The sequence below is a fragment of the Stegostoma tigrinum genome, chromosome 29 (genome assembly GCF_030684315.1).
Source record: "Stegostoma tigrinum isolate sSteTig4 chromosome 29, sSteTig4.hap1, whole genome shotgun sequence".
In the NCBI taxonomy this organism is placed as follows: Eukaryota; Metazoa; Chordata; class Chondrichthyes; order Orectolobiformes; family Stegostomatidae; genus Stegostoma; species Stegostoma tigrinum.
The window spans coordinates 1215031-1229861 of NC_081382.1; the positions used below are offsets into that span (position 1 = coordinate 1215031).

At 43.2% G+C, this 14831-nt stretch overlaps 1 protein-coding gene across 3 annotated transcripts in view; it reads right to left on the reverse strand.

Moving 5' to 3' along the window:
- exd3 (exonuclease 3'-5' domain containing 3) overlaps positions 1–14831 on the reverse strand; it is a 644822-nt gene that overhangs the window by 256409 nt on the left and 373582 nt on the right. For all 3 annotated transcript variants that reach the window (XM_059638357.1, XM_059638356.1, XM_048558801.2), the window contains 3 exons: positions 9602–9675; positions 8858–8896; positions 3179–3345 (listed from right to left, as the gene is read on the reverse strand). In XM_059638357.1, the coding sequence (XP_059494340.1) occupies positions 3179–3345; positions 8858–8896; positions 9602–9675 (280 nt within the window). The remainder of the gene's footprint in view (positions 1–3178; positions 3346–8857; positions 8897–9601; positions 9676–14831) is intronic.

The window sequence follows — 14831 nt, forward strand, 5'->3', positions numbered from 1 at the left end:
GGCAGAGGTTTAAGGGGAGAGAAGGAAGATTTAAAAGGGACTTGAGGGGCTACTTTTTCCACACAGAGTGGTGCATGTTTGGAAATGAGTCCCAGAGGAACTGGCGGAAGCTGGTACAATTACAACATTTAAAAGACGTTTGGGCAGGTACATAGAACATAGAACATAGAACATTACAGCACAGTACAGGCCCTTTGGCCCTCAATGTTGTGCCAACCTGTCATACCGATCTGAAGCCCATCTAACCTACTCTATTCCATGTACGTCCATATGCTTATCCAATGACGACTTAAATGTACCTAAAGTTGGCAAATCTACTACCGTTGCCGGCAAAGCGTTCCATCCCCTTACTACTCTCTGAGTAAAGAAGCCACCTCTGACATCTGCCCTATATCTTTCACCCCTCAATTTAAGCTATGCCCCCTTGTGCTCGCTGTCACCATCCTAGGAAAAAGGCTCTCCCTATCCACCCTATCTAACCCTCTGATTATTTTATACGTTTCAATTAAGTCACCTCTCAACCTTCTTCTCTCTAACAAAAACAGCCTCAAGTACCTCAGCCTTTCCTCATAAGACCTTCCCTCCATAACAGACAACATCCTAGTAAATCTCCTCTGCACCCTTTCCAAAGCTTCCACATCCTTCTTATAATGCGGTGACCAGAACTGTACACAATACTCCAAGTGCGGCCGCACCAGAGTTATGTACAGCTGCAGCATAATGTACAGCCCAACCACCGAGCCTCCATGCTGCCCAAGTTATTTGTAAAAAACTTTATTGATAGTCCATCACCAGGAATACTGCCCATGTGATTAAAGGGCTGGTAGCAAGCAGTCCTGGAGTGTAGGCCTGGTCTCTCTCTTCTAGCATTTTCTGCAATGTCTTCACCCTGGTCCGGTTCCTCCGATTCTGGCACAGGTGGTATGTATCAGACCATAGTTGGTCTCTTGCGTCTGGATCATTTTGGGAGGGTTTTCTGCTCTTCCAGCAATAACAGTATCAAGGCTGCATCTATCTCAGGCCCTGAGAAGCTGTTTTGCTCCTGCCTCATTTGCAAGGTAACAGCTTTCAGGTGATCCACAGGAGCACCTCTCCCACCCAAACTTTGTAAGTCATGGGGCCATATCACCTTGTACCTAAACAGGGCTATTTCCATAGTTCTAGCACCAAACTTTGTCCCGAATTGAATAGTCTCTCTTGCTTAGAGGAGGCACGTGGCCAGCTCTTTCCTGCAGACCAATGGACGACATGGAGTTGTCCATATGTGCCGAATGCCATTCCACTTCATGAAATACTCAAATTCCCTGCTGGCAAGTGATGTCCCATTATCCGTGACCAATACTTCTGGGAGTTCATGTATCGTGGACAAAGCTTGCTTCTTCTCAATTAACTTCACTGCATTTACATGTAACGGAAATTTAGAGGGATATGAGCCAAACACAGGTAAATGGGACTAGTTCAGTTTAGGAAACCTGGTCAGCATGGACAAGTTGGGCCAAAGGCCCTGTTTCTGTGCTGTATGACTCTGGCTGTATATATGCCTGTCATGAGATAGAGACATGTGCCTGGTGTAGGGCTGCACGAAGTTCTCTCCAGGTCTTCTCTCTGCCACATTTCTCAGTTTCATCCTCACAGCATTGCCATGCTCGAAACAAAGCATTTTTAACATATTCAGTAGCACACAAAATAAAAACTGCGAATGGAGGAAGGTATGAAATACATTTTCAACGTCACTCAATGATTGAAACATTTAAGAAACATCCACACGTCTAAAGATAAGCAACTGTCAGCAAACAACAAAAGCCGTTAGAAACATCTAAAGTACTGATTAACAAGTCTCTGCAAGCTGCAGGCCATTTTGCTCATCACCAGCTACGTGCTTCCTAAACAACACCTAAACCCCTCAAAATCGTTTCATCGTCTCCTTATCATTACTAGTTCTTCTAATCAGATCTCATGTTGTTGTAAAATGCACATCTCTGGCCTGCTCATAGAACAATCAACAGTGGGGTTACTTCAGACATTGAAACTGGGTCAATGAACAGTCTAAGATGGAGAATAGTTAAAGAACATAGGATTATAAAATTTTACAGGACAGAGGAAGCCATTCAGTCCATGATCTCTGTGCTGGCTTCTGAAACAGCTAACCAGCCAGTCCCATTCTACAGCCCATCTCCATAGTCCTCTAAGTTCATCACTTTCAAATATATGTATCCAGCTCTCTTTACAAACCTCCACCACTCTCACAGGTAGTGCAGCCTAAATCCTAACAACTCTGAATAAAGAAATTTTTCCTCATATCATTTGCTGATAATCTTGAAATTGTAACACCTGGTTACTGGCATACCAATTAGTGAAATCAGAATATCCTTCTTATCCTGTCAAAGCTATTCATAATATTGAACACCTCAATAAGGTCCGTCATCCCTTAATCTTCTCTGATCCAAGGAGAATAAGCCTAATTTCTCTAATCTTTCCTCGTATCTAAAATCCCTCATTCCTGGTATCATTCTAGTAAATCTCCTTTGAACTCTCTCCTGGGCTTTAGTATCCTTTCTTAAACAGAATTGAACACAGTACACCAATAGTGCAGCATCACTTCCTTGCTTTCATATTCTATTCCTCTACTTATAAACCCAAGGATCATGTTTGCATTCTTAACTGTTTCAACTCGCTTGGCCACCATCATGAAATTATACACTTGAACCCTGAGGCCTCTAGGATCCTATATTCCACTCAATGTTGTACCACTGAGCCTGTATTGTCTCTCCATGTTTCCTCCACCAAAATACACTACTTCACATTTCTCTGCATTGAAATTCATCTACCAGGCATCTGTCCATTTGGCCAACTTGTCAATTTCTCTCTAAAGTCACTGAGCATATCCTCACAGTTCACTAGTCTCCCTAACTTTGCATCATATCCTATATTATGGCCCCCATTAGTTTTTCTACGACATGACTCAGAGCTGACGGTTAAGGGAGTAGACCAATGTTTTCAAGCTAAATAATGGAAAATCACATTTTAAACATGTTGCTTGCTTTTACTTCCTGGCACAAAATAATGACAGCTCTGCAAAACAGTCTGTGAAATGAAGAAAATGAGAGAAACAAGAGGTGCACGCCTGATGCAAGTTTGAAGATATATCTAAGTATTGATCTATTGGGTTGAAGCTTACGCTTTGACTCTCTCCAGTTGCTTCAGTCGTTCAGCAACGTGATACGCTAATTTTTCTCTGGGCACATTAAGCCTCAGGACCCAGCGAGCAACTGTGTCTATATCTGTGTATCTTGCCAATAAGGTCACAAACTGCAGCCGAAGTTGGGGGTTATATCCCACGACAGCCTGAAAAAGAAATATTTACATATAGTCAAGGCATATAGTCACAGCAGTGCATACAGAGCAAGAACCTGTTAACAGGGAGACCTCAGCAAATCGCTCCACATCTTGGGTATACATCTAACATGTAGCTTTTTAAAAGGAAGGGAGTTGATTCAAGATGTTCTTTCAAACATTTATACCACCTGGACTGTAACACCTGAGGAACATAAAGAACCAATATTAATACAGTGCTAATAAAGAATACAGATTATCTAAGCACGGAGTACAAATCATATAGAGTTAGAGCACTTGAGGTAGTCAACATTTCGTAGAATCATAGAAAATTTGCAAAGAGCAATACAGTTGGTCCCAATCGGTCTGTCCCTTTCTGTCTGCACATTGCTGCAAATTTTTGAGTCCTTTCGGAATTCCCCCATCCAAAGCAATTACAAATTATTTTTCCTTCACACTAGGCTGTTTGAATGTATTCCAATTCCTTTACACTCAATGTGAAAAAATGTTTTTCCTCCTGTTGTCTGCAGTACTTTTGACAATATTCCTTTCTATCTTAATCAGTGGGCAGTTTTTCTTTGTAAGTTCACAATTTCAAATCTCCTGTCATCCTCTCCACTTTAAAGAGAACAACTGCATTTCTGATATGTCCCCATGCCTGCTCCTGTTAAAATTCTCTTTTTCCTCCCCCATACCCTCACCAAAGCCTTCACATTACTTTCATACCAATGTCATACCAATCTTTGTTTCTTTTTCCTCACTTTTTTTCATTCATTCAGTCAAAGTCTCAATAGTCAAGGGGTATGATTCTTGCTTTGGGGATTGCACTTTGCAGGTAAGTGACTGGTCCTGGGTTCAAATCCCAAGTGAGCTCTGCTTGCTCATCTTCAGTCAGGGCAGCACATTGGCACAGTGGTTAGCCAAGGTCCCAGGTTTGATTCCATCCTAGGGCGGAATTTGCACATTGGAGTTTGGACATGGGGTTTGCACTCTCTCCCAGTGTCTGCATGGAGTTCCTCCAGGTGCTCCAGTTTCCTCCCAGAGTCCAAAGATGTGTAGGTTACATGGATTGGCCATGCTAAACTGCCCACAGCGTCCAGGAATATGTGGGCTACAATGATGAGCCACGGTAAATATTGGGTTATGGGAATAAGCGAGTCAAATGGGATGTTTTTCACATGGTCAGTGCAAACTCAAAGGGCTCAATGGTTTTCCACAGAGGGAATTTTGTCCTATTCATGGGATCTGAACATTGTTGGCTAGGTCAGCATTTAATGTTCAGATGGCAGTTAAGAATTAACCACATTTCTGTCTGTCCAGGTAAGAATGGCATTTTCCTTCCCTAAATATTTCATTAGCCTCTTAATTCCAAATTTCTAACGAATTAAAATTCTACCATTTGCCATGATGGGATTCAAACTGGGATGCTCAGAACATTGTCTGGGTCTCTGGATTAATAGTCCAGTATTAATACCACTCGGCCATCTACTCTTCACAAAGGGAGATGAGGACAAACTGTACTTCCAGCTTTCCTGTCACCATGTTTTGATCTTGTGCCCTGCACTTTGCTAACCCATTGTGTAACAAAACCAGGTCAGAAGTCTGACGATACCAGATTATAGTCCAACAGGTTTATCTGAAATCACAAGCTTTCGAAGTGCTGCCCCTCTGACCTGGTCCATCCCCGTCCAACACCAGCACCTCCCACATCATAATAAAACCAGCCATAGTCACATTACTGCGCCTTTGAAATGCCATTTAGATCTGAAAAACAGCTATTCAACTCTGCCTTCTATGCCTTCACCATATTTATTTCTCTTGCTTCAGCCAATTTTATCCCATATATTTCAATTTTGCCAATAGGTCCAACCTGTGGTACTTTTGTGTCCATATACATAGCACAGCCGTCATATCAATCTTCTCAATTTACTCATCAAAAATCTCAAACAGGTTAGCCAAACACAACTTCTGCCAAATAAATCTATGAGATAGCAAGAACTGCAGATGCTGGAGTCAGCGATAACAGTGTGGAGCTGGAGGAACACAGCAGGCCAGGCAGCATCAGAGGAGCAAGACAGCTGATGTTTCAGGTCAGGGCCCTTCTTCAGGAATCTTATCACTACACAAATCTATGATGGCTTTCCTTTTAGTCCATACTTTCCAAGTAACTGATATTTCTCCCCCAGATGATTTCAGAAAGATTAAAGGGGACATGAGAAAAACAACATGTTGGTCCAGAGGATGGTTAGTGTCTGGAGTTCACTACTGTTTTTGGTGGTTGAGAGAGAGAGAGATCCTCAACTCATTGAACCGTGACTGGGTCTACATCTGAAGTGCTGCAACCTGCAAAGCTACACAGCAGGTGCTGGAAAGGGGATTGGAATGGGGAGCTAGTTTATTCAGCTGGTACAGACATGATAGACAGCATGGTCTCTTTCTGTGCTATAACCTTTCCTTTGCCCCTATGATTGCTCCTAAAACTTTCCTTATCACTGACATTAAGGTGGGCTGCAAGCACTATGTTATCCATCTCCCCTTTTGAACAAGGGTGTAGCATTTACAACCTTAGGTACACATTTGCATTTAAGGTAGTTTGGAAAATTGTGACTTGTATCTCTGCACTTTTTGCCCTTCCTTCTCACCAAAATGAAAAAGCTTGGAAAAGCCCTGGGGAAAATTGCTGCACAGAGAGATCTGGGTGTTCAGGTCCATTGTAACCTGAAGGTGGCAACACAGGTGGATAGCCTGGTCAAGGAGGCATATGGCATGCTTTCATTCATCGGATGGGGTATTGAGTACAACAGTTGGCAGGTCATGTTACAGTTGTATACGACTTTGGTTCAACCACATTTGGAATACTGCGTACAGTTCTGGTCATCAGATTACCAAAAGGATGTGAATGCTTTGGAGACGGTGCAGAGGAGGTTCACCAGGTGTTACCTGGTATGGAGGGCACTAGTTATGAAGAAAGGTTGAGTAGATTAGGTTTATTTCCATTAGAAAGACGGAGGTTGACAGGAGACCTGATTGAGGTCTACAAAATCATTAGAGGTATAAACAGGGTGGATAGCAAGAAGCTTTTTCCCCCCCAGAGTGGGGGACTCAATTACTAGGGATCATGATTTCAAGGTGAAAGGGGAACAGTTTAAGGGAGATATGCGTGGAAAGTGCTTTAGGTAGAGGGTGGTGGGTGCCTGGAACGCGTTGCCAGCGGAGATGGTAGAGGCGGGCACGATGGCATCATTTAAGATGTATCTAAACAGGTACATGAATGGGCAGGGAGCAGAGGGATACAGACCATTGGAAAATAGGTGACAGGTTTAGACAGAGGATCTGGATTGGTGCCGGCTCGGAGGGCCGAAGGGCCCATTCCTGTGCTGTAATTTTCTTTGTTCTTTGTAAAACAAAATCTAGGAAACATCCCACTTAATCCAGTTTATGTGTGGCATAGATGCACCAGACTGCTGTCAGGGACAGAACTGCAAGATTTTATTATTAAGATGAAATCTGCCATCCCATTTTCTAACTCTTCATTGTCCCCTGGACCAATGCATCTGAACTGTATGCAAACATTCTTTGAGCAAAAGCTGGTGCTCTGAAATAGAGCTATATCAGGCTAAAACATTTACTCCATTTCTCTCTTCCAAACCTACAGTTTCTCCAGAAACTTAGGTTCTTCTCTTAAATGGTCTTCAAAGAATGTCAATTACTCCACTATATTTCCACCTGCCTGTTCTTGTATGCAATTGATCTAAGATCCTTCCTCATTCCACTGAAATCAGTATTTCTCTTCTAGATTGCTGTCTATAAATTCTCAATAAATAATCAATGCTAAGATCACTATTACTCTGTGTTACGACGTTGTGTGGGATACTCATAAATTGGGAGGCAGGAAGTTAGAATTTGTTTGTGAAAATGATAGCGGGGAAAAGTAGTTGTGGTCCCTTTAAAAGATTATACTTTTGTGCTTGGAAGTTTGCAAGCACTGTACAGAGAGCCCCAAACTGAAATAAGTGTATCAAAAAGCCTTACAGTTTGCAGGTAAAACAGCAGTCTTGTTTTGAAGTTTTGGCAAAAGCTAGACTCAGACAATTAACTTAAACCAAGCACTTAGCGAATGAGAGCCAGTTGAATTTAAAACAGATGGTTTTGACAACCTGAAACCAATCATATTATACCGAATTGACGTGTTATTACGGGGATATGAGAAGGGGCTTTTTTTTTTGAAAATCAGGATGACAGCTTCCTGCCATCTGAAGCAAAAGCAACTCCGCCATCTGAGAAATAAACATAGTTCTTACACAGAATCGTTAAGCTCTCTTAAAAATAAAGCACTATCAAAGCACATCTAGCTAAGAGTCCTCACAGAAGAAATTATAGAGAAAACGTCCTTAGATTAGATTCCCTACAGTGTGGAAACAGGCCCTTTGGCCCAACATGTCTATACCACCCCTTGGAGCATCCCACCCAGACCCATTACCCCTATAACCTACACAGCTCTGAACACTACAGGCAATTTAGCACTGCCAATCCACCTAGCCTGCACATCTTTGGACTGTGGAAGGAAACCGGAGCACCCGGAAGAAACCCCCGCAGACACAGGGAGAATGTGTAAACTCCACACAGACAGTCGCCCGAGGCTAGAATTGAACCCAGGTCCCTGGCACTGTGAGGCTGCAGTGCTAACCACTGAGCCACCATGCCACCCCAAAGCTGCACCATGCTGCTTGATAGCAAGATCAGCAGAAGAAAGGCTGGCAAGACACTGGAAAAGGCAAATCATTCTGGAAGACACATTGTGTGTGAACTTTGAGAGACTAAGTTTTAATTTATTGTTTTCTTATTACTTGGACTTATATAAGTGGGACCAATGTCTATTGTAACATTAATATGATTAGAATCCTGTTTTATTAGGAAATAGTTAGTAATTAGAGAGGAATTGTTCAATTTGTTAGTAGTTGTGTTATTCGTTCACTGTTAGGGTAAAATAAATAAATTGTTACTTGGTGCTTATAAAGGGAGTATCAAGGATTCCTTTCATTTAACTGCTGCTTTAACAGATTACAAGGGGCAAGGCGAGCTTCTCTGGGTGTTTTGGGTTTAATTAGTAGAAGAGAACCTGTACTCTCAGCATAACAGCTGGTGTTTTGGGTTAATTATCAGAGGTGTTCGACTTTGCCCTTCTCTGTAACACAAGGCACTTCCTGACAGTCTCCGCCTGACCCACTTCATCCCTCAGGTACGAATCCAACAATGCCTCCCTCCTCCTTGGCCAGGAAACATACAAATTCAGAAAATATTTCTGAATACATTTCAGAAGTCCTTCACTTTTCCTGTTCATAACATGATCAATGTGCCATTCAACAATGGAACAACTGAAATATTCAATTATCATTGCATCCGACTGGCTCAAAACAACAAAACTCTGTCACATAAGATCAATGCCAACTTGACCTATGTTGTCAAAACATTCAAAAGCTGTACAAGATCTAATAGGAAAATCCGGTGAAGACAGGACACAAACCTCAATGTGTTCTGACCAGTTCTCTTCGCTCATGCTTCTCTGTGAAGAATAAGAACATAATGTTAGAAAAGACAACACATAGACCTCTGCCTCCCTTCACATTGCCCTCTACCCACAGTTCACAGTCACATCACTATTAATCCCACTACCATTCATTGTCACCACATCAATGAACAAGTTCTGCTGTAGGTTTCCCCAATGGCTTGTGGGAAAAGTCATCACTACATGTACTAAGGGAGCATGTGGCTGTATAAGGCAAACAGAACCTTTCAGGGTTAAGCTGCCAATCTGTCACATTGTTGATTCCAATCAGATAGGTTGGTACAATTAGATAAGGAAAGTGCAATGAAGTAAAGTTCCTGTTGTTTTTGGAAAATATGCACAGTGGGGAAGGGCAGTATGAGCACTGCAGCCAAATAAATCTGACCACAGTGTGTACATTCTCAGAAAAAGCCAGTGCAGCATGTAACTGCATGTTGTTCAGAGTCCAGGATTTAGAGGAGACAGAGGAACACCAGAGTTCAATATGTAGGAAAAAGGCATAAGCTGGGGAAGGCCAGACAGACAGAGGGCAGAGTGGATGCCCAGTTGGTTGCTAACACTTGGGGCTGCTGTTTCAATCACAACCAGAACTGTCCTTACCATTGTTCAGTTCAGAGCGTAAACAGAGATCTTGGAAGCTTCAAACATTTGATGCCACCCTTCAGCCAATCCGTAGCCTACACAAGAATGAATGGGACTTACCTCCATAAAGCGTTTATACAAGAGGTATTTGATGGAAGCCACTTGGCGCTGGTTCATGACATTTGGGCAGAACTCTGTGGGCAACAAGAGCATTAAATCCTTTTAGCACATCCCTCAAAATGCTTCCACTCGTCTCCCTTCCTTCCTACATCCCCTGGCTTTTAATGGGGTACTGTCCATAGCAAGAATTTCTGTTCACCATTTAGTCACATCCCATAAATGTGATCCAGGCAAAGAGTCGCAACATTTCTTCATTGAGAGGGGCATCAGTGCAGAGGCCATGCCTGTCTGGCTCTCAATCAACACAAACCCATCAGCATGGCTAGCGGTCGGTGATCAGCAATACCTTTCACATTAAAGACACAAATCACAATCTCAAACAGGAAACCAATGAGGGCAGAAAGGCGCAAATAAAGCACCCTCTGATGTCTTTCAAAAACCTGCTCCCTCAAATACGGGGGCGGCACGGTGGCTCAGTGGTTAGCACTGCAGCCTCACAGCACCAGGGACCCGGGTTCGATTTCAGCCTCGGGTAACTGTATGTGCAGAGTTTGCACATTCTCCCTGTGTCTGCGTGGGTTTCCTCCGGGTGTTCCGGTTTCCTCCCACAGTCCAAAGATGTGCAGGCTAGGTGGATCGGCCATGCTAAAATTGTCCGTAGTGTTTAGGGGTGTGTGTTGGTTACAGGGGGATGGGTGTGGATGAGATGCTCCAAGGGGTGGTGTGGACTTGTTGGGCCGAAGAGTCTGTTTCCACACTGTAGGTATTTCTAATCTAATTTACAAAAAAAATGCCACTACTTCTCCTTTCCATGTCACTACATTCACTGCCTCTCTCCCCATCCCAATCTGCTCCATTGAACCCATCTGTATCCACTTTCTTTGAATATCATCTCACCCCCTCTAAAGCTCATGGAAATTCATTCAGATTCAATAAATCAATTCCCCTCTCGGCCTCAGTCATTTGTTAGTCCTGCCTGTCACTTGATTATTTGTATGTACAAAATAGATAAGCCAGAAAGGAAGCCCTGATTCCATAAGAGTTCCCTTTAGCCTGAAAAATGCAACTGACCGCGAACCATTTTGACACACTTCTATTATCTGCCTCGTCTGGTGCAATAGCTGTGAGGGCAATGTGTTACCATTCGTCACAGATCGTAACTACAACCAAGCAGACTTAAATCAAAACCTTTTGTGATAACTACAGTTGGAAGAATTTGGAATGTCAAAGTTGTACACAAAAATTTGGACAGAACAAGACGTTAACCTAAATCTAGTGTCTGTGTTGACTGGCCTAAGTCTGAACCCATCCAGGACCCGGCATTACAGAGCCTTCAGCCAGCACTCGGCATGCAATGCCACAGATTAGTTTCTAAACACTGTGTATTTCTAAACACACAGCAAAATGTCCCAATTTTCGTTCCTTGCGACAAAGTCTACACTCAGTTTGTAAAACAATGGAAGTACCCCCACCTCCCCAAACGGTTCCTTTGAGAGAAGGGAGGAACTGCAGATGCTGGAGAGTCTGAGATAACAAGGTGTAGAGCTGGATGAATACAGCAGGCCAAGCAGCATCAGAGGAGCAGGAAAGCTGACGTTTTGGGCCTAAGAGTCTAGGCCTGAAACTCTGCTTTCCTGCTCCACTGATGCTGCTTGGCCTGCTGTGTTCATCCAGCTCTACACCTTGTTATCTCCTTTGAGAGGACGTCAGGCGACTCTGAGCTAGGGAATGGTCAGTGCTCACAATTTCATCCGAATGGTCATGCTTCATTGCAGGAGAGAATAATGACATTTCACAGAAAATCCAACAACTATCGACCCTATTAGTGTTGTGAGGGCATAAACATGTTCCATCTGGGCTGCTGGACAGTGACCAGGAATACCAACTCCAGGTCTATTTCTCCATCCTAATGTAAGAATACTAAGGTAAACAGAAGCACTCAGGGCATCGGAGTTGCTGCTCGGGGTGGAGTGCCTCGCGTATCTGCTGGGAACAAAGCACCTCATGTATCTGCCTGCTCTATGTACCTGCCTGGAACACAGCACCCCAGGAATCTGCCTGAGACGGAGCGCCCCATGTACCTGCCTGTACTGTGTACCTTCCCAGGGTGGAGCATCCCGTGTAACTGCCTGGGGCAGAGTGTATGTGTGGAACAGAGAGCCCCTTGACCCTGTGCAAAATGGAGAATCTGTATAGCAGCTGAATCTGTAAACAGAGAAGTCGTAATAGGGTTGTCTTGACAAAATCTAAAATGTCTCGCTGGCAAGACTGAAAGCCCTAAAAGGACAGACAGTTACCCACTGTTTGATACAATACTGAGCAATGGAGAAATATTACTTCATTTTTGTAGTACCTTTCATAATAATTAACATAGAAAGATAGAAGATAGGAGCAGGAGGAGGCCATTCTGCCCTTCGAGCCATCTCTGACATTCATCATGATCATGGCTGATTGTCCAACTCAATAGCCTCATCCTGCTTTCCCCCCATAACCTTTGATCCCATTTGCCCCAACCGCTGTGTCTAGCTGCGTCTTGAATACATTCAATGTTTCAGCATCAACTACTTCCTGTAGTAATGAATTCCACAGGCTCACCACTGTTTGGGTGAAGAAGTGTCTCCTTATCTCCATCCCAAATGCTCTACCCCAAGTCCTCAGGCTGTGACACCTGGTTCTAGACACACCCACCATTGGGAACATCCTCCCTGCATCTATCCTCTCCGGTCTGTTTGAATTTTATAAATCGCTATGAGATTCCCCCCCCACCCCCGCCACTTCATTTGTCTGAACTCCAGCAAACACAATCCCAACCTCGTCAATCTCTCCTCATACATCAGACCCGCTATCCCCAGAATCAGCCTGGCAAACCTATGCACTCCCTTGAGAGCAAAAGCATCTTTCCTCAGAAAAGGATACCAAAACTGCACACAATATTCCAGGTGTGGTCTCACCAAGGCCCTATATAACTGCAACAACACATCCCTGCTCCTGTTATCAAAGCCTCTCGCAATGAAGACCAATGTACCATTTGCCAGTTTTACCGCCTGCTGCAACTGCATGCTCACCTACAGCAACTGGTGCATAAGGTAGCCTAGGTTCCGCTGCACACTCCACCCTCCACACTCCCCCATCCCAATTTACAGCCGTTCAGGTAGTAATTTGCTTTATTGATTTTGCTTCCAAAGTGAGCAATCTCACATTTATCCAAATTGTACTGCATCTGCCATTGATATGCCCAATCACCCAACCTGTCCAAATCATGCTGAAAGATCTGGGTCATTCTTGTCATAGTTCACCCTCCCACCCAACTTGGTATCATCTGTAAACTTTGAGATGTTATATTTTGTTCCCTCATCCAAATCATTAAGATATATTGTGAATAACTAGGGTCCCAACATCAATCCCTGTGACACCCCACTAGTTACCGCCTGCCAATTTAACAAGGACCCATTAATTCCTACTCTTTGTTTCCTCTAGCCAAGCAGTCTAGCCCACCTATCTGCTCCTTTATCCACCTTCCAGCATCACCTCCCCATCTCTATATTTCTTTCAGAGTCCCTTTCCCCTCACCCATTTCTGGAGAAACTAACGACCTGCCAGCTTACGGACAACTGACAGAGGTCATAGCTTGGGATAAGGTGAATATACCTTTAGAGAAAAATAAGTTAACACTAAACAGTCAACATAGCTTTGTCAAGGACAGGTCGTTCTGGCAAACTTAATTGAGATTTTTTCACGATGAGGATAGTGCTGCAGATGTTGTATATTTGGACTTTCAGAAAGCATTTGATATGCTCCACATGGCAGGCATGTTAGCAAATACTGAATGCTTGGGATTGATGGGTTCTTTAGAAGTTGGGTAGAAGACAGGAAACAGAGGGTTGGTAAAAATTTGTACTTCGCAGATTGGAGACAAGTTCAAAATGGTGTTCCACATTGATCAGTGATTCCTGATTTATATAAACAATTTAGAGATGGGTGTTGAGGACAACACCCCAAAAAAGAAGTTGAAGCTAGGATAATAGTGAATTGTGAGGATGATGCTGAGCAACTTCAATGAGACAGTGACAAGTTGGTCAAATGGACAGACACCTGGCAGATGAGTTTTAAAGCAGAGAAATGGATCGAAAGGCCATCTTCTGTATTGTAATATCTGAACACAGAACAGGCCCTTCAGCCCACAATGTTGTACCAAACATGAAGTCAAATTAAGCTAATTTCTTCTGCCTGTCCATATCGCTCCATTCCTTGCTCATTCATGCCTGTCTAAAAGTCCTTTCAAAACCCCTGTCGTTTCTGCCTCCACCACAACCCTTAGCAGCGCAACCCAGACAGGTACCACTCTCTGGGTGAACAACTTGCTCCTCACATTTCCTTTGAATTTCCCCCCCTCACCTTTAACGCATGCCCTCTAATATGAGGCATTTCAACTTCGGGAAATGATTCTGACCATCAATCCTATCTATACCTCTCATAATTTTATAAGATTTCCATTAGATTTCTCCTGAGCTGCTCCAGAGAAAAGAATCCTAGTTTGTCCAGTCTGTCCTTATAGTTCATACCCTCTAAAACAGGTAGTATCCTGGTAAACCTCTTCTGCGCCCTCTCCAAAGTCTCTATATCCTTTCTGTAATATAGTGACCAGAATTGAATGCAATAGTGTAAGTGCTCTAAATTCTATGATATCATAAATCCGTTCCTGCAAGGTAATACCCAGCTGTAAAAACATATAGCACATCTCACCAGTACTTTGAGTTATTATATAAAAACATAGTCCAAACTGTTTTTAATCTGGTACTATTCCTAACACTTTTGAGAATACAATAAACAGTGGAATCAATGGTAAAGTGAGGTGGTATTGCAGACAGCAAAATGAAAATCTTCTCCCAGATTTATCTCCTGGCCTGTATTGCGCTCACTAATCCCGGCCAGGGTCATGGGGGGGAATATATAACTGGATTCAATATCCTCAGGATTTGTTCCCATCACCATTGTCAATCCATCGGAAGTTAGTGTCATTGTGATTTACCAAACAGTCAAATAATTCATCCACACACTCTCAGAGAGATTCTGGCAATTACCAGTGAGCTGGAATTTCAGTCCCACATCTTGCCACACTGCCATCTATCTGTATTCCAAATGATAAACAGCAGCCAGTTGAGACTGGGATACACCAGCGTCATAAAGACGAGACCTAGGGGTCAAATGGTGATTATATTTCAGTGTGCAA